General features: G+C 47.1%; 1 protein-coding gene across 2 annotated transcripts; it reads left to right on the top strand.

Annotated features, from left to right (window-relative positions):
- The first annotated feature begins 32 nt into the window (after positions 1 to 32).
- Positions 33 to 23,424, top strand: LOC311251149 (F-box/WD repeat-containing protein 7-like). Of its 2 annotated transcripts, XM_084343471.1 has the most exons (14): positions 33 to 277; positions 1,725 to 2,332; positions 14,088 to 14,170; positions 14,339 to 14,474; positions 15,214 to 15,348; positions 15,447 to 15,570; positions 17,264 to 17,400; positions 17,499 to 17,612; positions 19,751 to 19,932; positions 20,339 to 20,564; positions 20,679 to 20,745; positions 21,230 to 21,373; positions 22,156 to 22,305; positions 22,650 to 23,424. In XM_084343471.1, the coding sequence occupies exons 2-14, from the start codon at positions 1,772 to 1,774 to the stop codon at positions 22,781 to 22,783; spliced, it is 2,193 nt and encodes a 730-aa protein (XP_084199597.1). In that variant the 5' UTR covers positions 33 to 277; positions 1,725 to 1,771; the 3' UTR covers positions 22,784 to 23,424. The 2 variants fall into 2 exon arrangements, with proteins under 2 accessions (XP_084199597.1, XP_084199598.1); XM_084343472.1 differs by lacking the exons at positions 33 to 277; positions 1,725 to 2,332 and adding an exon at positions 11,141 to 11,418.
- The last annotated feature ends 2,795 nt before the right edge of the window (positions 23,425 to 26,219 follow it).

Raw genomic sequence — 26,219 nt, 5'->3', positions numbered from 1 at the left:
TCAAGCCGCGCCAAACAAAGCTCCATGTGCAAGAGCAGAAAACAACGGAGCGAAGAAAGTTTGAGTGTCCGTAGTTTGTGGTGGGAAAAGTATAAAAACACAAAGCTGTGGAGCTGAAGGCGAAAATAAAGAAGCTTTGTTGGATTTTAAGATAAATTATTAAAGATCCTGCGAGATTTCAGACGAGACGAAGAAGAAACTAAAGAGAAGAAGAAGAAATCCCGGCGTTTAAAGTTTAAAGAGCGGAGGAGCCGGAGGAGAAAGTGTGTTTTTAAAGGTAAATCTGCTTTATTTTACGACCTTTACGTTCAGAGTAAGAATGTTACAGACTGTTTATTATATCCTGTGTTGTACTGAAACAGATTCCTTATAAATAACACAAAGACAGAGTTGAACTGATGCGACAGGAGATGAAACAATACACAAGTTAAATACAGTGAGAGTCTCCAGGAAGTGTTTTAATGTAGACTGTTAACTCACAGTGATAGAAACAATATGTAGCTCTCAATAAACAAACAGCTCAGCTAACAGTCCTCATATCGTTCAATTAAACTTTATTTACACACACAATGAATCACACTTCAACACGTGTGACAGGATTGAATCATAAAAACAAAACAGCTGGCAGCTAATGAAAGATGAGAGATCATAAATGATGCAGGAAAACAATCATCACCATGTTGTCGGTCTCTCAGCTCCACTTCCTGTCCTCTCGTGGAGGTGTCACTGTCTTCATGTCCTCCTCACATCATGGACCATCTGCCACAGCTGCTCACCACTTCAGACTGAATCTGCTGACTTCATGTGTTGTTATGAACCTCTCTCTGCTTCCAGCACTAATAAACGTACGCATGTTTAAAGTTCAGAGCCGAAGAGCCCCGATGCAGCAAAACAACCAGACACAAGGACAGTTTCTTCACACGCACACGCTCAAACATCTACTGTACCTCTGTGTTTAATACACACTGATTTAACACGCACAGATCATCCAACATCGTCAGATATAAACCCTGCACGGCCAATAAAGACATCTGCATACGTCTTTACTCATACTGATTCAATATTTATTCATTTGTTTACAATTTACAGAAAAGCTTGACTCGTATATAAACAGTTGGTTGTTGCTGCTTTATGTTTATATTTATAAATACACTTACTTGCATGTGTATAATAGATGTTTTTAGCTGCATGTCCTAAAATTTGTTCTATAAAGAGTCAGATTCATGTGAAGTTGGTTCTGATTAGGGTTCGTACAGTAGTGAAGGGATTAAAGTGAAGTCTTCTTGACTTTTATTTTGGCGGGGAGGAGTTCACTGAAGTGTTTCATCTTTTACAAACTGCTGTGATCACAACAGTAGGTAACAAGGCCCATCAGTAGTGAGCGTGTACAAAACTGCACCAACAAAACCATCTTTCAAGCCTCGCTAATCAATATTCCTTTAATATAAGTCATTAAACATGAATAGAAAACATTTTCAGCCTCCTTTAGCTCTTTGTTTCGGTTTCACGGTACATTAACTGTTCTGGTTCACTCCAGAGCCGGAGATCTCCCCTCAGGAGGAGGTGGAGGTCAAGAGAGAGAGAGGGACGACACACGTACAGCTCCTGATCGATGATCATCAGTGTAGATGAGCTTCTGTTTGTAGCCATGACGACTCCAGTCGCTGCTGGTTTTATTATTACTCTCACTCACGTGTTGATGTTGATCTCGTGTTTCCTCTCAGGATGCGTCTTTGTGCCTCTGCTGTGTGAAGAACGATAGAGGGAGAAGATGGAGGAAGAGCATCGAGAGAGGAGGGTGGAGGAGGAGGAGGACGAGGAGGAGGAGGAGGAGACAGAAAGAGGAGAGGAGGACAGAACACTACAAACTCCATCCAGGAGGAGAGATGAAGAAGATGAAGAGGAGGAAGAGGAGGAGGAGGAGGAAAGGGAGATCGAATTGATGAAGGCAGGCGCCAAACACAAAGCACGAAAGGATCTGATTGGTAGACACACTCCGATCTCCGCCTCCTCCTCCTTCACCTCCTCTCCTCTCCTCTCCAGAGGAAGAGGAGGAGGAGGAGACGAGGAGGACGGAGAGGAAGACGAGGTCAGAGTCGCCATAGTGACCATCGAGGACGAGTCCTGTCCGTCTGAGCCTTTTGGCACCGCCCACCTGGAGACGGCCAATCAGATCACACGGATAGAAGACGACAAGAAGGAGGTCAAAGGAGTGGAGGAGGAGAAGGAGGAGGGGGAGGAGGAGGAGGACGCCAACAGTGATGGAGGAGAGGAGGAAGAGGAGGAGAGCGCAGAGGTGACGTCACCACCGCTTCACCTGTCACCCGGTCAGGTAGGAAGGTTCTACTTCCTGTTACTTTTACTCCATTACATTGTCTGACGGCTTTAGTTACTTCACAGATCAGAGTATTTCATACGTGTCTCCAGATTCTGAAGGACGAAGAGTTCGTTTCCTTCTTCGGCTCAAAAAACTCTTTAAAAAACATCTCAGATTATCTGGAAAAAGATGAAAACATTTTAAAAAATGCAGGAAATTAAAGAGCCCGACGCTCTGACGTCCTCTGACAGGCTGGGTGATGATGTCAGTGTGTGGACGCGGTCAGCAGGCGGCGCCGTTGCTCACTTTATCTGCTCACTGTGACCGTAGAGGCTCTTAACACACAGCACCTGGTCCTGTAATGCATCATGTGTCTGTGTGGCGTTCAGGTACCAGCCGGTGACATCAGCGTCTCTCTCACTCTGTGTGTGTGTGTGTGTGTGTGTGTGTGTGTGTGTGTGTGTGTGTGTGTGTGTGTGTGTGTGTGTGTGGCATTCAGGTGCCATTGTGTCTCCTGTTTGTCGTCTTTACAAACAAACTGAACACCAGCTGTTGTGTGTGGGAGGTCGAGTGTGTGTGACTGCTGAGAGAAAGTGTGTGTGTTCCTCTGTTACTGCATCATAGAGGCGACTAAGTGTTTATTTCCCCAACAACTTATTGACTTAGTTATTTATAAATGTATGTTGCCTTATTTTTTATTTATTCTTCACATAACAGACTTAAACACACTCCCAGTTTCTATTAAAGATATTATTCTGTTTCATAAATGAGGAATTTAAACATTCACAGATGAGTTAATAAAAAACAAACCAGGATTTTCCTTTAAAAAAACAAAACAGTGTTCAGATTTATACCGAAATAATCTCTCAATCTTGATTTACGACCCTCTGGCAGTGTGAGTAAACGTGTTGAGGTTCAGTTTTCAAGTTTTCTCGCTGGTCTGGGAAGGAAAGTCATTTTTTGGTTAACCTGACTCGTTAATACCCAGTTTCTGGCTGTAAATTGTTCCGTATGTCTCCTCATAAATGTACAGTTTTTCTGGAAACTGTCCCGACATCTTGTTGAAAATATCCTGCGGCTTCACACCCACAGATGTTGAAACACGGTCTGGAGCGGCGGCCTCTGGCTTTGCTGCCTTCCTGTTTATCGATCGTCAGCGTCACAGTCGAACAAAGGAAAAGATATCGTGTTAAAGTTAAAAGTAATGGAGTAAAAAGTACGATACTTCCCAATGAGATGTTGTTCTTTCAATAATATGGGAAGTAAAGTAACAAATGTCAGCACATTTAAATACACACACACACACACACACACACAACACAACACACACACACACAACACAACACACAAGGTGTGTGCAGGAATGTGCAGCAGTGACCATTCCTCAGATTCCTCTCACGACTCCATCGGGATCATGGGATATGAAGTCTCCTCCTGTGGGAACTGTTGGCTTCTCTCACACACACACACACACACACACACACACACACACACACACACACACACACACACACACACACACGATGGGAAGCTTGATCATTAATGTAGACGCAGGTCTGTAGTTCTCTCTGTGACCACCAGAGGCAGCCCTGTGAGATGATTTGGACATTTGATTTGATGATGGACTGTGTGTGTGTGTGTGTGTGTGTGTGTGTGTGTGTGTGTGTGTGTGTGTGTGTGTGTGTGACATGTACAGACGGAAAAAACTAGGGCACTAATCTGGTGAGACTGTAATCTAAGAGCATTTTTTTCCAGATTACTACACATATAGGAGATTACACACACACACACACAGACACAGACACACACACACACACACACACACACACACAGTTTCACACTGAGTTTATAAGGTCTATCTTTTTTAAAGCGGTTCGCTGTGAGAGTGGCAACAAATTCAATCTTTTCATAATTCACTCAGATGTAACACACATTCTCTGAAACACATGACCTCTACATGTTGTCGTCCACACACACACACACACACACACACACACACACACACACACACACACACACTCTGCTCATTCCAGGGTCAGATGACTGGTGTGAATAGAGGCACATTAGAGCTTCTGGTATCTCTGGTATGTGGACTCAGTGAGTCAGGAGGAGGATGGACCGGAGAGTGTCGGGACAGGTTCATGTTGGTCTGAAGCTCAGCTCGTCTGTCTCACCCTGAAGGACGCCTCGCTGTATATTTAATGAGCGCCTCGGCAAATATTCACACCATTCACTCACGAACAAACGTCTCATTCGTGAGCCTCAATGTCCCGAAATATGTGGAGGAAATGGTTCTGAACACTAAACCCAGACTGATGGCTCTTTACCTCCAAACTGTACTCGGCTGAAGTTCTGCAGAACTTCACCAGCTGCACGTTCCTCTGATGAGAACCTCCCAGTCCTGCTGTGTGTTTAGCCGTTAGCTCTGTTAGCACTATTAGCTCTGTTAGCTCTGTTAGCTCCCTTAAAGCTCGAGAAGACAAGGCAAAGATAGTTGTGTGTTAAATCTCATCAGAGTGGACAGATAACTGGTTCCAGCACCATGTGTAGTCTGTGGATCCAGCGTGTTGGTCCGGACTTTGACCCGTCCTGATCTTTGGGTTCTACAACTCAATCAAAAACCACCAAGCTTCTTCAAACCAGTGAGATAACCAGTGTGGATCAAACCCTGACAGAGCTCGCTCACAACACCAAGCCTCACCTTAACACACCCTCACACTGTCTGTGTGTGTGTGTGTGTGTGTGTGTGTGAGCACAGGAGGTCACATTCCAGCGCCGGGCAGCTTTCCAGCCAGTCGGGTCCGCCACGCCGATCCTGCCGAGTCAGCACACACACTCACACACACACAAACACACACACACACAGACACACACATTCCTGGAGCTGCGGCAGAGTTCCTGGAGTCTTGTGCTCGTCAGCAGGACGGAGGTTTGAACCAGCGACCTTCCCTCTCTGCGGAGGTTCAGCTCAGTTCATCAACTTTAATCTACGGCCCTCTGACGGAGGAGAAGAACCGGCCTTCAGCTTTTATTTGATCTGATCCACGTCGATACGAGTCGGGTTTCCAAAGTGAGCCTGACGTCGCATATTTAAAAATCAAGTCTCAGAAGCCGATCGAGAGTTTCTTTGATTGTTTTGGCTTCAGTCCAAACTCCATCTTCACCGCAGCGGTCCGAACCAACCTCATGCGACACGTTACTGTCGCTCGTGAGGAAGATTAGCAGCTTCACTCTTGTTTTTCACGAGAAACGTTCATGAGAAATGACAATTTATGAGATCTCTTCTTTATCCGTCCACAAACTCTTACATCTCAGTAATTTATACTTTGAAGCACACGTTCAGGAAACAGTTGGATGTATCGTAAACATGAAGAGGAAGCAGGAAGCTCCTCCGACTTCTTCTTCTGCATCATCACTGTGGCGACCGTGCGGCGCTGCGTTCCTATTGGTTGATGCTCTGTTCTCCTGTCTGTGTGTCTTTAGAGCAGCATTGAATGAGGAACAGGTGTCTGCTGTCCACACACACACACACACACACACACACACACACACACACACACACACAGTTTTACGGTGTGTAAGGCGACACTTGAAGGACGTCAGTAAACCTTCAGTTTCTTCAGACGCTCCCCGCTCTGTTTGTCTTTCTTTGAGTTCCCGTCGTCTTCACACTCTTTCTTTTTATATATTTCTTCTCTTCAGCTCTTCACACACATCAACACGTCACATCGCCGACTTCTTCACACACACTTTAATGTTTCCTGCAGTATTTAATATATGTTTACAGTATTAATCTCTTGATCTTCTGACAGCTGTGGGAAACACTCGTCACTTCTCTCCAGAGAACAACTCGTGAGTGTAAATACAAACGCTTAATGTCACAGAGCTGTGGGAAGGTGTCGAAGAGAAACTGACTGTGGGTCAGCTGGACCCAAACAGACTGAACCTTATGGAGATGTTTCAGTTCTGACCCGCTGAGACACAACGTTTCACCTTTTACTTCCTTCCTTCCTTCCTTCCTTCCTTCCTTTCTTCCATCCTTTCGTCCTTCCCTCCTTCCCTCCTTCCTTCCTTCCTTTCTTCCATTCCTCCTTCCTTCTGTCCTTCCTTCCTTCCATCCTTTCGTCCTTCCCTCCTTCCCTCCCTCCTTCCTTCTGTCCTTCCTCCCTCCTTCCTTCCTTCCCTTCCTTCCTTCCTTCCTTCCCTCCTTCCTCCTCCGTCTGTCCTGATTGTGAACACTGGTATATCCTGATTTCCCCCCAGAGACGACTGCAGCTCTCTCACAGCTCCTCATTAAAATATACATGAGCACTAAGTCCCTTACATCCCTGCAACACTCCCTGCATCTATTATTGATGCACGCACACACACACACACACACACACACACACACACGGTGCAGCCGGGTGTTTATTTGCCTTTAAAGCACCTGTTGTTTGCTGCATTGCACCTCTGTAATCTGTCCCACTGGAAACAGCAGCTTGTGTTTGGATCCTTGTCAGCTCGATAACCACAGCGTCCGTCTCGTAAAACACATCTGTGCTGATCCACCTCGTTCCCAGTAACTGAGACGGTACCGGGCCCTGCCTCCAGAATTATCTTACACTATTAGAGGCTGTTTCAAGTGTTTCCAGTGTCTTGAGTTTCTAAAAGCTCTTAAAAACCCGTTCAGACTCGGGCCAAGAACTGTGTTTTTATTGACGATATAAAGGACCGATCCAGCTCCTGGGTGGCCTCGATCGTCTGTGTTTATTCTCGTTACTTCCACCAGGTTATATTCGTCCAAACAGGCAGTTTACTTCACTGCACATTAGCCGGAAGCTAGCAAGCAGCGATCAGCAGAGACTCTGGTTCTGGTTCTGGTTCTCTCTGTAACATGAAGTAAAGTACGTTTCCCCTCCAGCTCCAGTCAGCAGTCGACATTACAGAACAGAACCACCCGACAGTGGAGGTCACCTCCGGATCACTGCTGCAGTCGGGCTGATAAACAGGAGTGAAGATGAATCCCAGAAGTTAAACGTGACCTCTGAGCTCTCCTCCCGTCCACGAACAGAATCCGACTCCAGAACATCTGGATCTGCACCTGACGCTTGATTTGTTTTGATTGAAAAAGACATATTGTGGGTTTATTAATTAATTGTCTTCTGATCAGGGGGAGTGTTAGCCTTTAGCTGACAAGTTAAGCTAGTTAGCTAACCAGCTGTAAATGTTCCTTTATGGTAGCAAATTGCTTTGTTACGCTACATGGAGAGAAGCTAAGTAAAGCTAACTAGCGTTGAGCTTCAGGTGTGTGAAGAACAACAGCAGCATCGAGGATCAAACAGTCGGTGGTGGATGTTTCGTGTCGTTCGCATGTTTTCAGACTCGTCTTTATTATTTAGCAGCGAGTCGAACGCCGACTTCAAACGGCACTTTGAACAGTCGTGAGCTGGAGCCTGCAGCTCTCTGCTGTCTGATGCATAAAGTGAACCAACGCGAAGAGAGAGAGTCGGTTTCTACTGGACTCTACTCGCTACACACATCCAGACACACACACACACACACACACACACACACACACACAGATGAAAATCAATCCTTCACACATTCCTCTGATCTGCTCCCGCCGTCTCTTTATTGATTCTTCACACACTCGTAGGCTAATCCTGCCGGCACACACACACACACTTGAACTACACACTCACTACTAACACACACACACACACACACACACACACACTCGAACAGAGAACACATCTGCCTCGGTCTTTGAAGTGCTTCTCTCTGTTTCCAGTGTCTGACAGTGGTTAGCTGCAAGGATACAACACACACACACACACACACACACACACACACACACACACACAAGTATGTGTGTTTTCCCATACGTACAGACTAGTTGTTGTGAACACACACTTGAAGACTTTATTCACACACCAATAGGATTAATTCATAGAAACACACACACACACACACAGGGTCCTCAAGTGTGGGAAAGAGTCAGCTGTTTTAATGCATAACACACACACACACACACACACACACACACACACACAGCAGTTTCGGGTTTTACGAGACCATCAGAGGGAGCGACTCAGTGGGTCTGCATACCAGAAGGGGGTGAGGGAGGGTGAGGGAGCAGAGAACAACAGATGAAGAGGAGATGGAGGTCGTGATGTTTCTTCTGTGTTTAAACATTCAACACGTTTCTTCTCTAACACACCTGAGCTGAGACGTACTCACCATGAGAGCCGGTCAGCCACAGAACAGGTCCACAGTGACACCAGAACCACGTTTTACCTGTTTGACCCACATTTTAATCCCCGTCGTCCCTCACAGTCGGAGGCATAAAAAGCGTGTCCCGGTTTGGTTTTTAAACCGTCTCTGCTGTCAGACGAAGAGTCAATCACACCGGAGACGCCTCGAGACGATTGTGCAGCTTGAAAGTGCAGAGAGTTCAGATTTATGACGGTACGGAGGCCGAGCGGGACGAAGGAGGAGGAGGAACGAGTCTGGATTGGTAACAGACGTAGAGTTAAAGTAAAGAAGGACGGAGAGGAAGAAGGTCAGAGAGGAGGAAATGAGAACCAGAGACAGAGAGAGGACGGAGGTGACGGAGGGTGAAGTCATTGGGGGGGGGCTGACGGAGAGCCAGGTGCATTATGGGATTGATCCGTGATGAAACCGATGTGATGACACACGCACAGAGATTTACAGATTAACGGGTCCAGAGGTCGAAGGTCACCTGGGTCCTGATGAGGCTGATTGACGGAGCGAGGTGAAGCCAGGGGGCGGGGTCAGAGCGGGGTCAGGTGATTGACAGCGGCTGACAGGTGTGTTTAGAGGCACAGCTTCTCACGGTGGAGGGATCACGCTCAGAAGCCCCGAGGCCTCAGAGTGATGTTAGAGAGTGTTATTTACAACATCAATGCTAAGCTAACAGCATTAGCGCACACCCTGCCTGAAGTGGGTCCAGCTACTTCAGATGTTCAGCAGAAGTCACCTGATGTTGGGTTGAGTAGATGATGACAGAGTACTAACTTTCTGGTGAACTGCTCCTTTAACGACATCACTTTGTGTTCTGGGAACTCGTGTTTTCTGACGTTTTGCAGACTAATCCTTTAATAGATTAATCAAACAATGCAGAGATTAACAGACTGTAAACATTTGATGTTTGCAGCTGGAGTGGTGAACAAACGAACACGAGCGTGATGATCTGCAGGATCGAGCTCCGGACGAACTCCCCGGAGACACGGCGTGTTTTGTGATTCGGATTAGTTCTGTCGACGTGAATGAAAAGCAGATTTATCAGCTCGCACTCGTCTTACGTTAACGTGGTGGAATGGGAAGGCGTCTCTGACGTACAGTTAGTTTACAGCACAACACGAGGAACACCTGCGAGCGTGACACAAACACCTTCTGACTCCGTGTCAACACAAACTCATCGTGACGACCGGCTACGTCAGCCTCCACAGGTGTTTCTGGTTTTCTGGACGCTGGGTTCATACTGCAGTGGAGACGAATCAGCTCCGAGCTGCTTCTCGTTCGTGTTGGAGTGAGTCTGTAATTGAAATAACATGAGGAAGAGTCGGGCAGAGGAAGGAGAGGAAGAAGGAAGTGGAGCAGGAGGCTGAACAGGTGAAGGAGGAGGAGGAGGGAGGTGTTGTGTGTTTAGTCTCCAGGCTCTGAGTGAAGGTCTGACCTCCCTAATTATCCCCTGTGTGTGTGTGTGTGTGTGTGTGTGTGTGTGTGTGTGTGTGTGTGTGTGTGTGTGTGTGTGTGTGTGTGTGTGTGTGTGTGTGTGTGTGTGTGTGTGTGTGTGTGTGTGTGTGACTCTCAGTGTGACGACCTTAAGGTCAATCAGCTGTGAGAAAGCTGCGACCTCCAACAACCCCCTGCTGGGCGTCTGGGTGTGTGTTTGGGAAAATTACTCTGTGTGCTTGTGTGTGTGTGTGTGTGTGCGTGCAGGTACGTGCTCACGTTTCAGTCCTGCTTCTTGTCCATCTGGACGGTCGACTCTTGGACCCGTCCTGGCTGCGTGGCTGCAGGCCGGTGGTGTGTTGGTTCAGGTGATACGGCCTGAAAATAATATCGCAGCACGAATTCTGACAGTCACAACAAACGCTGAGTACTGGATCTGATACTTGGTCGACCCAAAGCATGCAGTACATATACATGCACGAGCTCATCCCTTATTGATCCCCAGAGGGTGAGTTCAGGTGTTGCACAAAGCAGCACTAGTACAGGTACGCACTAATACACATTTAAATAGGAGAGATAAAGATCATTATACTGAAGAGAGTGATATAAAGTGGAGGTTACTACAACTGTTGCTGTAACCAGCAGGGTACAGTGTACTTTAACATGGTGTAGTGTGGAGTAACGCAGTATATGACTGTGGGGTGTAATACAGTATAAGGTGCAGTGTATAAATATACATGTGTTACTTCCTTGTAAGGAGTTTTAAATGTTACTTATAATGACCTTTGGGTACTTTTTTCACCACTGAGTATCATTTAAAATTGTACTTAAGTACAGTAATCGAGTACATGTAGTTGTGTTCCATCAGGGGGAGGAGCTATCAAATACAAGTAGTGTAACATGTAAATACTGCAGTACAGCAGAAGTACTGTAGTATAGTTCTTTAATGTAAAGAGTGTTGAGGCGCAGTGACGTGACACGTTCTAGAACACATACGTCACAGAAGTAGATACATTCTCAGAGTTCTATCGCGCGCGCACACACACACACACACACGCTGCACGCGGCTCCACCCCTCTCTCTCTCTCTCTCTCACGAGGCAGAGAGAGAGAGAGAGAGGCATGTCCCTGCGTGTTCCTGTGGAGGTCGAGCGACACACACACAGACAGGGAGAGAGAGAGAGGCAGCAGCTCCTCGCGCCGCGGACTCACGGACTCACTGACTATCTGATCAGTTTCTGCTCTGATCGATCCGCTCGTTGACCGGATGGATTGCTGACGTCACGCCGCGCTGGCTCTCCGGATCGAATCGCTCCGCGTCTTAAAGTGTCAGTTTGTCGCGTCGGTGTGTTCGTCGGAACCGACCGACCCGCCGGGGCAGCCATGGGGTTCTACGGCACCTTGAAGCTCATCTTCTACAAAGTGAGTATCGATTGATCGGATTGTTCGATTGTTCGATCGGCTGACGTCAGCAGCTGCGGGTCTGTGCGTGATTGCGGGGCTGTCCTGCAGGTATTCAAGGTTGTCAGGCTCGTGCAACACCGGGATGACGAGGCGTTTCTCCCTGACAGCGGAGTGTGTGCGTGCGTGTGTGCGTGTGCGTGTGTGAGTGTGTGTGTGTGTGGACCACTGCGGATCTGACAGAGGCTTCTCTCTCCCTCTCTCTCTCTCTCTCTCTCTCTCTCTCTCTCTCTCTGATTGGATTATTGATTATTGATTATGGATCGGGCAGCAGCTGTGTCTGTGTCTGTGCTCTGAGCCTCAGCAGGTAAACACATGAAGCCAGTGAGCAAGGCATCGTGGAGGGGTTTGAATCCCTGCATGAGCGCGTTAGGATCTGGTTTATCACAGCACGTATCTATAACTTACACCCCGATCAATAAGAGAGGAGCCACACCTGAGGATCTGAAGCTCACTATGACGGCGTGTCTCCACAGCAGAGGGGCCTCACACAGCACAGATGCTGTGAAGTTCAATTGTTGGGTGTTTTCTGAGGTCTGCAGGGCTCGTTCGTTGATTTAAACCTTAAACATGTGCTGCATACTCAAGTAAAAGAGGGATGATGCACAGAGCAGCTGGTGTAAACTGAATTTGGGGGTCTAATCTGGTGCGTAACAAGCAGAAATCAACCAAAACTTTCACCTTTACAGCTACAAACTACAACAACACAGTGAAAACACACATACAGGAGGCACATCACACTGAACATCTCCTGTGAGCTGCACTTTGGGTCAAAAATGGTGTAAAAGAAGAAGAAATCTATAAAGAAATTCAAAGTAAATAACAGTTAATCATCTTTACAACAAGACATTTACCTTTGAGCTTCCATAAGATGTGAAAACAGATGAAAGAGGATATTAAACTGTGTTATGAGTGATGTTAAACACTGCGAGGTCCAACATGGTGTCACAGCTTTAAAGACTTCGGATCAGATTAAACGTTTCGTTTCATCCAGGAGATAATCTGTGAAAACGTTACAAAGGTCCAGATTATAGACCAACTGAGCTCAGTGGGTCCTGTGAAAGGACACACGGGTCAGTGTGAGGTCACAGTGGACCTTCTCCTGCTCGTCGCCACGGAGACGTGAGGGACCAGAAGGTGGCAGAACCATCAGATGTTTGTTCGGATCAGACGGTTCTGGTTTTAACAGTAAACACGTTTTTGTTTCCTTCCTCTCAAGTCAAGTTTTTCTCTTTAGGACTTAATGAAATCCACACAGACGACATCTGCTGTTAAAGAGCAGCGACATCATGGGGGAGGAGGGGGGAGGGGGGGGAGGAGGAGGGGGGAGGGGGGGGAGGAGGGGGAGTAAAGTCTGAAAATGAAAAGCAGATTATGAGTTTAGTTTGTAGTGAAGAGCTCAGATCAAAGCCGGGTGGTGTCGATGGCCTGGAGTCATCCTGCTGATGGCGTCATTTAATATGTAATGAGCTTCTTCTTCTTCTTCTTCTTCTTGTGTTTTATCTCGTGTAGCGACTGTGATTATGCAGTCAGACAGAAAACACTGTGTTCACATGAGGATGCCAAGAGGAGGAAGGACACACACATACTGTCCTGTACATCCACAGCCTCCTGTGTGTGTGTGTGTGTGTGTGTGTGTGTGTGTGTGTGTGTGTGTGCGCAGCCTGTTAGCGCGTGCTGCTCTATTTTCGACCAGCGCTGCACCGGCGACATTCCTGCGATTTTCTGCATTCCTGCGTTCATTCAGAGAGAGACACACACACACACACACACACACACACACACAGGCTGATTCAGACCTCTGGGCCGCTGCGTTCGTGTGACTGAACAAGCGTAGGTGTTTCCAGTGTCTTTGTAGTTTCACAGAGGGCTGCAGTTTATCTGCATCCCTTCATCTCCGTGGACTCGACGGCAGCTGCTCGCTCTGGTTCTGGCCCGTTTGACCAGAAACAACCCACAGACATTTGTCGTAGGAGCCGAGGAACTCCTTTTTGTTTGTAGCGTTTCCCACACGTGTAACACCGGCTTGTTTAGGAAGATAAGAAATCATGGAAACGGTTTGTTCGTCCCTCCGGTGTGACGACACAGAAACAACAGTGTGTCACGTTAAAGTCAGTTTATCATCTGCTGGTTATCAAAGGTCATAGTTAGTCACTACAGTGATGTCACACCTGGTTCTGACCCGTTCTGACCGCAGGAACCATCAGAAACCAACAAACATGTGTAGGAGCTGAGGACGTTTTGTTTCTTAACTCCTGAAGATAATAAATGTGGTCACACTGATGGTTAATCTGTGCTGCATGTGGAGCTGGAGGTGTTTGTGTTCAGATTAAACGTTGATTATGTGTTTATTTTGGCTGATTTATGTTCAGGAAGGAGTTTAATTAAGGTGTTTAACTGTGATTCATCAAAACGGCTTCAGACTACGAGAACTAAACCTCAAAATCTCCCTCCATCGTGAACATACAGATTATAAACTGATGCACACAGTGAATCTTTACAAAACTACACACACGTCCCAGTTTATCATCTACTGGTGATTAGCGGCGCTGCCGACGAGCAGCTGACGCCTCACACGTCTTAGTCTCACTGTGTCTTTGTCTCACTGTGTCTTTGTCTTTTAACACCAGATGAAGAGGAAGTTGGATCACGGTCCAGACGGCCGGCCGTTTCCTTCAGGGAAGAAGCACTGCAAAGGAAACGGATACCTCAGGTAACACACGCGCTTCATCAAGCTAACAGCTAACAGCTAGCTAGAACGACTGTTAACCACATTTAAAGCAAACACAGTGAATTCTTTTAGATTTTAGGCTACACGCTAGCTTAAATATGCTAACAGATGCAGATGCTAACCTCTCTCTCTCTCTCTCTCTCTCCCCAGTCCCTCCAGTCTTGTTCAGGCCCCGCCCACCACATTTGGTGACCTGCGGCTGGCCAATGGGCACTCAGCTCAGCGGCGGCGCGTCACCTCGGGCCCGCCCCCTTCTGGCCTGCAGGACTGGCTTCATATCTTCCAGGTCAGCACACTAAATACGACACTGTGCTTGGGAGTGTCGTCTTCGAAACAAAACGCACAAAAGTGAAAGTCAAGAACGAGTGTGTAGCTAGCATGTCAAGCTAACTAGCTTACGAGCTACAGCAGTAAAGTGGCGTTACCACCGGAGCAGAGGAGCACAAGCTACATGAACATTGTTCCTTTAAGGGCTCCTCCACCTGTACAACACTGTAGTGTGGGAGCTGAGATGCTAACATATCAGTCTAAGCTAACGTTAGCGAGTCTGTTCGGCTCTTTACTGGATTTGTGTTGTGTGTAATGTAGCCGCCATTTTGTGCCGTTCTAAGACACGAGGTGAACGCAGGAGGTCAGACGCATATTTTTATACACATGACCTGAAACAAACAACACCCATTTATATTAACACACACACACACACACACACACACACACACAGCAGCATTTCTTGCTGGCTGCATGTCTGTAAAGCGTGTTTGTGATGTTTTCCACTTCCTGCACGTAAACACAGAGCGTTAGAGGAGTGATGCCTCCGAGCCGCTCTTATGTAACTAATAACACACTCACACACACACACACACACACACACACACACACTGAAATGAAAAACATGGAGCTCGTTGTTTTTCTAACTAGGTAAAAAATGCAAAGACGTTCACACAAGAAAACTTGCCAATCACACACGTGTCGACACAGACACACACTCCCTGACCTCCTCTCCGTCCTCCCTTGTCCTCCCTCAGACGTGGAGCGGTCCCGAGAGGCTATTGGCTCTGGACGAGTTGATTGACAGGTGTGAGACCAGCCAGGTGAAGCACATGATGCAGGTCATCGAGCCTCAGTTCCAGAGAGACTTCATCTCCCTGCTGCCCAAAGAGGTGCAGTGAAAACACAGCAGATGTGAACAGTGTGTGTTCTGAGAGGAGTGTTTTCAACCAGTGTGTGTTCGTGTGTGTGTTCATGTGTGTGTGTGCAGTTGGCCCTGTACGTGTTGACCTTCCTGGCTCCCAGAGACCTGCTGCAGGCCGCTCAGACCTGCAGGTACTGGAGGATCCTGGCTGAAGACAACCTGCTGTGGAGGGAGAAGTGCCGCGAGGAAGGTAAACGCACCTCTCCACTGATTTCTCTTTTCATTTTGACCTTCTGTCATCAGCTTCTGCTTCTGCTCTCTGACGTCCTGTCTGAGGATTGTTATTAGTCACAGTATTTCTGTACACGTGGCGGCTTATTTTTCACACTAAATGTCTTAAAATCTGATTTTTATCAGCAACAGAAACAAACAAGCGAGTCAATTATGTACCTTGCAGTGTAGAGACGGTTGTGAAAGAATATTTAGTCCATAATTCACAATTAAAATGAAATGAAAGTTGTTTTTTTTACCTATATTTTAATACAAATATATAGTTTTGTTGCCGGCTGGTTGGTGTTAATGTCAGTGTGTTTGTGTGTGCTGGTTATGAATATAAAGCATCAGGACGGTGGATGTTGGATTGAGTCAGAATAAACTACACTGATGTGTTTGTGGTTCAGAGGAAGAAGAGTTATGAGACATCAGTCATTAGTTGAATCTTTTTAATGGGGTTCGTTATTTATTATGTATTTTTTATAAGCAGACGTACTAATACAACATCTGGGCTGCCTCCTTCCTCTTTTGATGAGTCGTGGGAGACGATAGTGAGAAGCTGTTGTATTTCCTGTTGTGGCTGAGGGTTAGGGTGCTGGTGGTGCTGCTGGTGCTGCTGGTGCTGCTGGTGGTGCTGCTGGTGCTGGTGGTGGTGGGTCTGTAGGTGTGTTATCCAGCGTTCTCACAGGGGAAATATGAAAAGCAGAATACAAAACAGAGGCAGCAGCTCACTGGATGTATAGAGCTTTCTAACCCGAGTGTAACATGCAAATACAGCCACACACACACACACACACACACACACACACACACACACACACACACACAGTCAGTCAGTCACTCCTCCTTCATTCAGCGCAATGCAGTGGCTCTGTGTGTGCGTGCATGTGTGTGTGTGTGTGTGTGTGTGTGTGTCTCTCTGGGCGTCCTGCCAGTCAGCCGAGATTCACAGCCAGCACTCAGCAGCCATACCAATGAGCCTACCTCGCGTTAGCACCACGGCACAACCATACTAATGAAGCCAGCGCTAACTGCAGCCCACCAGCTTCATAATAAGGCTAATTTGTATTTGTGCTACGCCCCTGTCGTACCAGAGGGAGCGCTGTGGGCATTAACTGGCACTCAGTGAGAATATGAATGCAGCTAACCTGCATTAACACAGTGCCACTGACATGTGAATGAAGCTAGCAGTGGTACAGTAGACGTGGTCGCTTTAATGTCTGTGGTTGCAGCTAGCTTAGCTGAAGATGACTTGTATGAAACTACCGCAGCTCACACTGCAGTCATTACAGTTAAAGTGTTAGCATATGCTACTGACAAACTACAGTAGCTAATGTTAGCTTATACCACATTAATTAGTCCAATCTAAAACCGCAAAGCTCATGTTAACTGTAATATGGTCAGTGTAGTAGCCTAGCTGCAGTTGCTATTAGCTTCTTTGACCATGATTCCTATGAAATCTCGCTAACAGGCTACTTTTAGCTTAAACCAAATTACCAGTTAAACCAACTGAAAACTCAGGCGCTAATGTTAGCATGAGGCTATGATTGGTTTAATGGCTGCAGCTGCTGTTAGCTCGTCTGCTAGTGATGAAACGACAGCAGCTCACTGATTGGTTGATAGTTGTTGCAGCTGTGTTTTACCTGACTTGTCCCTCGTCCTCCCTCCAGGTGTGTCAGACTGTGCGTCGTCTCGTCGCAGGAAGTGTGTGCAGCCGGGTGTGGCGGTCAGTCCGTGGAAGTCGGCCTACATCAGACAACATCGTATAGAGAACAACTGGAGGCAGGGCGACACACGAGAACCTCTGGTACGCCGTCAGTCTCACACACACACACACACACACACACACACACAGTGTAAACATGGAGTTACTGTCATTAAGTCCGTCTGTCCGTCTCTCTGCAGGTGTTGAAAGGTCACGATGATCACGTGATCACGTGTCTCCAGTTCAGCGGCGACCTGATTGTCAGCGGCTCCGACGACAACACGCTCAAAGTCTGGTCGGCCATAACTGGAAAGGTAAGACGCCCGAGTGTGTCAGCAGAGACCGACGTACCGATTGTGTTAATCAGGGTTTTCTGCTGCTTCAGCTATAACCACAGTGTGTGTGTGTCTGTGTGTGTGTGACATTGTAGTATTTTTTGTATTTTGTCAGGAAGTGATTTTATTTTGGAACCTGTGAAAAATCTGTAACATTTCTAGAAGCTTTTATTTTGTATTATCTCCTGTATGTGCTCTGTAGCCAGCCCCAGTGGTGGTGGTGGTGGTTGTTGTTGTTGTTGTTGTTGTTGTTGCTGCTGTATAGCCTTTTGATGAAGGTGAACATGCTCGTTATGACAATGCTAACATGCGGATGTTATGGAGATACGTTCACCGTGTTCATCTTCGTTTAGCATGCTAATATTTCCTGATCGTCACCAAACACACAGAGACTTTTGTGAATGTAGTTTTGCAGCATTGGACAAATGAACTTGTTGAAAAGTTGTGTGATCACCAGAGTCACGCTCGATTCTCTGGGCAACATGAATAATGTGTCCTGTTTCCTCGTGTGTCCTCGCTGCGTGGCTGAGAGAGCAGTTACAGTTGGAGCGACGCTGAACGCTCCTGCAGACGACCTTCTAATGTGACGTGTTACAGTGTTGTGACAATTTATTCAGTAATGGAGACAATTGTCAGTGACACACAGCCTGTGTGTGTGTGTGTGTGTGTGTGTGTGTGTGTGTGTGTGTGTGTGTGTGTGTGTGTGTGTGTGTGTGTGTGTGTGTGTGTGTGTGTGTGTGTGTGTGTGTGTGCGCTCTGCTTCATGGCTGAGTATAAGACAGTAGAGCCGTATGTAGGTCAGCGTGACCTCACAGGACAGGATGAAGCTGCAGCAGAGTCGACCGTCGTGTTCGTCAGGGTGTGTCGACGCTGCTCGACCTGTGTGTGTGTGTGTGTGTGTGTGTGTGTGTGTGTGTGTGTGTGTGTGTGTGTGTGTGTGTGTGTGTGTGTGTGTGTGTGTGTGTGTGTGTGTGTGTGTGTGTGTGTGTGTGTGTGTGTGTGTGTGTGTTATAGGTGAGCAGAGCGTTTGTCTGCACTCGCCCTTCCTGTCTTCACACTCATCCCGGAGGAATGTAACCGAGTACATTTACTCAACTGCTGTATTTGAGTACAAACTCGATGTACTGTGTCACTTCAGACGTCACCTCAGAGACACCTCGTTGTTTTTACTCCACTTATATATGTCAGGTTTAAATACTTGTAGTGGATTATATTCACAGTGAAGTATTAGTACTTTTACTTCTAATCAGATTACTTCTGCGCACACACCGACTCAGCAGCTCGATCTGGTTTCGGTTGAACATTCTTGAAGCAGACACACCTGCTCGCTCTCCTCCGTCTGGACCTGCCCTTTACAGAGTGTGTGTGTGTGTGTGTGTGTGTGTGTGTGTGTGTGTGTGTGTGTGTGTGTGTGTGTGTGTGTGTGTGTGTGTGTGTGTGTGCGCAGAAACACACACACACCCTCCTCTGTAGCCTGCAGCGATGACGAGGCGTGTGTTTCCGCTCACGCCAGTTGAATTTGAATTATCTTTATTAGCAGGACGTGATGACAGCGCTGCCATCGTTCAGCAGAATCTCCCTCTTTCTTTTGTCTCGGCAACAGTTGCCAAGGCAAAGTTTTCCTCTGTTGCTACGGCAACCAGCGCTACAACACCTTCAAGGTGAAACTGTATTTTTCTGTGTGTGTGTGTGTGTGTGTGTGTGTGTGTCCTTCAAGGGGAGCTGTGAAAGTGGAACAAATATTGACTCACACACTTTTATGTGCACACAATACAGTACACACACACACACACACACACACACACGTTTCCAGGTAGAAAATGGGTGAAGTAAAGAAAACAATATCCCTGCTTCTGCTACGTCTATATATTTATATCCTACATTTCCCATCATGCAACTGGGCGGCATCCTTCTTTGGAAACATCTTTTTTCCCATCATGCTCCCAGTTTTCATCGCAGACTTTGATCAAAAAGCTTTTGAGCCCAGATCAAGAAAACCTCGATGACATCACTATGACATCACGAGGTTAAGTCTCCATAGCGACCGACCTGAACTTGGCGCACTGCCCCTTTAAAGACTGAACGCGTGACCTTTTGTCTTCCTGTGTGTGTCTCAGTGTCTGCGGACGTTGTCGGGTCACACCGGCGGCGTGTGGTGCAGTCAGATGGCGGTCGCCACGGTGATCAGCGGCTCCACCGACCGGACGCTGCGCGTGTGGGACGCCGAGAGCGGCGAGTGTGTGCACACGCTGTACGGACACACGTCCACCGTGCGCTGCATGCATCTCCACGGCAACCGGTAAAACTCACACACACACACACACACACACACAGATTCAAACAGTCATATACTTTAATGCCTGCTGCTCGTCTCCATGGTAACCAGCATAACATTAATGTATTCGACACATTAAAACACACACACACACTTATTACACACGCATACATAATAAATTCATGCTAACACTATAAATACACACATAATGAACACACACACACACAACAAACAAACAACCACACAAATAATGAAACTGGGTCACACAGCCTGAACACACACACACACACACACACACACACACACACGTACACACACACACACACACACACACACACGTACACACACCTCTGCTTCATGCTAACGAGACAAACTTGAGCCGACCTGATTGGCCGACACTGCAGTGATGTCACACCTCCATCTCCCTCAGGGTGGTGTCGGGCTCTCGGGACACAACGCTGCGCGTGTGGGACGTGTCGACGGGCCGCTGCGAGCACGTGCTGACGGGTCACGTGGCGGCGGTGCGCTGCGTCCAGTACGACGGGCGCCGCGTGGTGTCGGGCGGCTACGACTACATGGTGAAGGTGTGGGACCCCGAGACGGAGGCGTGTCTGCACACACTGCAGGGACACACCAACAGAGTGTACTCACTGCAGGTACCACGCACACACGCGCGCACACACACACAGTGTTTGTGTCGTTGTCTGAGACACAAAATGGCCGCCCCCGTATGCTTCAGATGTCATATGTGTTGTTCTCTCTGTTTGCAGTTTGATGGTGCGTTCGTGGTCAGCGGCTCGTTGGACACTTCGATCAGAGTCTGGGACGCAGAGACAGGTACTGACCCGTCCGGATTAAACCGGTTTAACTGCTGAAGACACTTTAACGTGGAGAATTGGTGAAGTCTCCCTTTAAACTGCTGCATACGTTAAATAAGTGGTATAGAAAGCCTTTTGGGCTCCAGAGGAAGCTGCATGTGATCTGATAAGTTGTCCTCCAGTGATGTCACTCAGTTGTTTGTTGCATTGTGGGTAATGTAGGCGCCTCCTCCTGTAACACTGCTGGACAAATCAAAAAGAAATGATCCAGGAGAAGAGCAGCGGAGATATCAGCTGTTTTATCCCACACATTCTTCTTCCTTCTGCAAAAACATGGCGCCTACATTACCCACAATGCAACACAGCCAAGCTTGAATGTGGAAAATTGGGGAAGTTGCCCTTTAATTTGCAAAGATGCAGCGTGAAACAAACTCAGTTCAGTTTTACTTGAATAATGATTACGAAGATAAAACGTCTCACCTGAAGCTCTCGTCCTCGTCCAGGTGGGTGTGTCCACACGCTGACGGGCCACCAATCACTGACCAGCGGCATGGAGCTGCGCGACAACATCCTGGTGTCGGGGAACGCCGACTCGACGGTGCGAGTGTGGGACGTCCGGACGGGACAGTGTCTCCACACACTGCAAGGTGAGAGTGTGTGTGTGCGTGTGTGTGACAGCAGCTGAAGGGCTGGTGGAGACCAAAAACGGAGCTAAAAGAGAGCGAATATTGTTATTGTTTGTAATTTAACGGGTGATCTCAGGTCTGTTGTTGCTTCATATTGTTTGTTTTGTTGTATTTTATGATCTTGTGAAGCACGTGCTCTGTGAAAGGTGTTACACCCATTAAACTTGACTTGACCACATATATACACACCTATAGATGTTTCCTGTCGGCTGTGACAGTTTCACTCGGCTGTCGTCTCTCAGGACTGTTTCTGGGTCACTTCCTGCCCTCTGGTGGCCACTTAATGAAACTTCAGGCTTCTCGTCAGTCGTCACAGGCTCTGCTCTGTCTTCAGTCTCATCAGCTCCACAGATGCAGAGTTTCTAACTTAATTGACAATTATGTTGATAATCGAGCAGAAGCAGGAAATACAATGTTTGTGGTCGTTGTACGAGTGCGAAGAGATAAAGTTTGCAGCTTCTGTTGATGCTAAAAAAACAATAAATAAGATGAAATACTAATAATTTAACGGTGATTATAAACAGTACAGGAATGTAGATCCTTAATGAAAAACAGAGATTAGATATATTAATCCTGAAAACTTTACTTTTGTGCAGATGTTACAGTTCAGAGCAGCAGGAAGACACTTTAGTTGACGCGACATGTTCATGAACGTTATTGTAAACGTGTCGTCAGAAGGTCCGTTTTCATCTGTAGCTCAGAGATGAGATGAAAACATGACGGCGTGACCGTGTCTCCTCCAGGTCCCAACAAGCACCAGTCGGCGGTGACGTGCCTGCAGTTCTGCAGAGGTCTGGTTCTGTCCAGCTCCGACGACGGGACGGTCAAACTGTGGGACCTGAAGACGGGAGCCTGGCTGCGAGACGTGGTGGCGCTGCAGAGCCGAGGATCAGGTGAGGACCACCGACACGCTGTACGCTCCCCTGCACGAGTGATTGTGGCCGGATTTTCAGTTTTAGGTCGTTTTGAGGGAAAGTTTGATGGTTTTAATTTCACTCTGAGGAACAGCTGACCCAAAGATGTAAACCCAGTCGTCATCTCCTCATCAACATGTGATATGAAGTCCACAGAACATCTCTGGAGCTTCACAGTAAAACAGAGTTGCAGCGTTTAAAACAGAGAAACAACCAAAGCAAACAGAAAGTAGCTCCGTACAGCTCGTCTCTACCAGCTTCGGCCCGCGGGCTTTTGAAAAGTAACCCTGGTCTAAACCGATCACGTCTTCCTCTCCCCACAGGTGGCGTCGTGTGGCGAATCAGAGCGTCCGACACTCGGCTGGTGTGCGCCGCCGGCAGCAGGAACGGGACGGAGGAAACCAAACTGTTGGTTCTCGACTTCGACCTGGACGACAGGAAGAAAGAGACGGACTGAGGAGGAGGAGGAGGAGGAGGAGTGACGGCGCCATGAAGAAGATTTGGGCGTTTTTTTAAAAAGAAACTGGACTTTTTTTGACCAAAGTCACAGCTGGAATCCAGTCAGACGGACGGTATGAATGTGACGTCCTGATTGGCCGACAGACTGACGGACACGTGTGGCCAAAAAGGATTTTAAAAATAAAAAAACAGTTTGACGCCAAAATGACGCAACAATCAAGTCGGAACAAAACGGAGACGAATGAATGTTTTTTTTGACGCTTCGACGGGCAGAAAACATGGATGTAAATGGTTTCTATGACAACGGGAGAACGTTTGACGACGTGGATTTAAGAGGACGATGATGAAGTTTGAATGTAACCGACCGGCGGCGATCGAGGGGCATTGACTTTTTACTGCTGCTGAGCCGACGAGGAGCGTCGCTGTCTGAACGAACTCGATCCAAAAACGAAGGTCCGGAGACACGCGGGGCGACCTCCTGCGGCGACGCAGACAAACATCAGTGTGAAGTTAACTGTTGCTCGATGTGCCCCGCGTGTCTCGGGCCGTGACGTACTGTAACAGACGTGGCGGTCGCAGCTGCTGGAGAGCCGGCGGCGCAGGAAACGCCAGGAAACGCCAGGAAAGTGGCGGATTGAACACATAAAGTATAAACGCAGTATAATGCAGCCGCAGCCTCTCATCTGCCAGAGTCCAAACAAAACTTTCATCCAGCTCCGCCGCCGCCTCCTAAAGGCTGGGGAGGATTATTGTTACAACTCAAGCTGCCCGTCGCCTCTATAAAACTTTACAAGTGCTCTGCTCATTAAATCACTCGCAGATCTGCACCTTTTCACCGTGTGTGGTGCAGATCCTCAGCGTTCCTGCCAGAAGTGAAGTTAAATGAAGAAAACATGGTGGAGACGCTCGTCAGCTTCGTTCAGACGAGACGGGTTGAGGTGTCACAGGAGGGAGAAGCACAGGTGTAGATAAAACTGTTAAACGTGGCTGAATACCATTTAGATGCTTCAGTTTCAGGGTCCTGTTCGCTGCGACGCTGAAACATTAACGTTAAGCAGATCTGTAGCTTTAACCAACACTGAGTACATCAGTGATCCTGTGCTTTTAATTTGAAATCTGCTCGTCAGTCCTGCGTTACAGATTTCACTTATATCAAAAACTATAAAAAATCTGTAAGAAAATGAACCGACTTCAACCGTAAACCTGCTTTTTATATGAATTTGACTCATGAACTCACTTTTTTCAGTGATTTCTGTAACAATGTTGCAGAGAAAACAATCATTATTAATTATTAAAGGAGCAAACAAAGGCCGTTAAATCTTAACTTTAATCACTACTGGATATTTAAATGTCGAAATCAAAATCCGACTGAGTTTCTGACATGTTGAGATCATTAAAGGATCATTACAAGTTTTACAATTGACACAAAATCTTCTTATAATCTAAAAAAACAGTTATAATTAATTTTGGCCCCTCTGTGTTTCCATAACGACCTGACGAGTCGCTCCTCATGTTTTCTTCGGCTCATGAAATATTAAAAAAATAAAGATAAATAATTTAAGACGACTCCCTTTACCAGATATTAATCCGATACGCTGCGGTTGCCAGGCAACACCTCCAGCCAATAAGCAGAGATTTGGGTGATGTTTCCCCCGGCAACAAGTGGCATGTGTGGTATTTCAGGCTTCGTCCTTCCTGGAGAAGAAAGTTGTGACCTTTTTGCAGGTGCGAGGCTGTGGAGAGGCGACGCTGTCCTCGTGATGTCATCGTGTAACATACTGTAAATACAAAGAGGATGTAAATATTCAGCTTTTTATATAAAAAAACAGAAAATATTGTGGATGGTGGGAGGAGGGGAGGACGGAGGGATGGACTCGGATCAATAAAGATGAGTTTTATAAAGTTGGTCGACTCGTTCGTTCTCTTCTGATCACGAGATGTTTCCACGTCTGTGCCAGTCGCAGCTTCGTCTTCACATGGTTCGGTCATGTTTTCAGAGGATTCAGAGGATATTGGCAGTTTTAAGATACTCAGGGATTAAAGTTTAAGTGTTTCATTATGACTGAGTGAAGAGCAAACGTCAGGTTACAGTAGGAAGCACGAATGTGTTCAGTGGCAAAGGGGATTAGAGGAACCTGCAGGAACTAGGAACCACCGGACGAACTCCAGAGACCAGGGGAAGACTTAGAGCGTAACAGGAAGTGTTTTTACTGCAGTAAACGTGTGGAAAGTGTTTAAAGTGTAAAAGCCGTTGTGGCTCCAGAGGAAGCTGATAACCAGCCTCCAGTGATGTCACTCAGTGTTACGCTGCATTGTGGGTAATGTAATGTAAACAGACCTGATCCTCTGAGCAAGGCATCGACCGTCCAGTGTCTGTGTGGCAATAACGCACACACACACACACACACACACATACATACACACACACACACAACCACACACACACATACACACACACACACACACACACACAACCACACACACACACACACACACACACACACACACTGGTGTGTATCCAGCCTGGTCTGAAGGTGTTGTGTACTGTTGTATTAGAGACAGAACTCCTTCATCCTCCTCCTCTTCATCGTCCTCTTCATCTTCCTCACTTCCTGTCGTCCTCTCAGTCTGTCTCAGCGCGGAGGAGAGGAGGAGGAGGAAGAGGAGGAGGAGGAGAGGGGAGGAAGAGGAGGAGAGATAGGAGGAGGAGGAGGAGGAGGAGGGAGAGAGGAAGAGGAGGAGGGGAGAGGAGGAGGAGTGAGAGGAAGAGGAGGAGGAGGAGAGAGGAGAGGAGAGGAGAGAGGAAGAGGAGGAGGAGCAGTGTGTGTGTGTGTGTGTAATCCAGATTAAGTGTGTGTTAACTGTGAGACACACACACACGGTCAAGATCAATGAAATTCATATGAGAGCTTCACTTATTGGCTGTTACTACGGCAACTGAGACCGTCAGACCTGCTCTGTCTGTCTCTCTGTCTGTCTCTGTTTGTCCTTCTTTGTGTCTTTTTTCCCTTTAAACGTCTCAAAACATTCATGGATATAAAGATGGACGACATGACAGCTCCTCACAAGTGAAGACAAGACACCTTGATCGCCCCCTGGTGGCTGGAAGGAAGGAAGGAGGCAGGAGAGGACGAGAGGAAGGAAGGAAGGCACAGAACAGGAAGTTGAGTTCTCGAGTTGAAAAATGATCTTTTAAATTGACAAACATCATCTGTGTGATTCATGACAAATTATGATTAATGCAAATAAAACTGCAGCTTCTGTTCCACTGACCGTTACTCCTCGATAGCTCAGCATTTTATTTTATTTACCTCAGCATTATTTGTAGTTGAATGTACCCGTTGCTATGTCAACCTAATTTCCCCTCGGGGATTAATAAAGTTATCTATCAGAGGTTTTATCAAATAAAGTCACACGAGAGACTGTTTTAAAGG

The sequence above is a fragment of the Pagrus pagrus genome, assembly GCF_965226575.1.
Source record: "Pagrus pagrus genome assembly, chromosome: 22".
NCBI classification, from domain to species: domain Eukaryota; kingdom Metazoa; phylum Chordata; class Actinopteri; order Spariformes; family Sparidae; genus Pagrus; species Pagrus pagrus.
The sequence above is the reverse complement of the archived record's forward strand: the minus strand, read 5'-3'. Positions and strand labels throughout refer to the sequence as shown.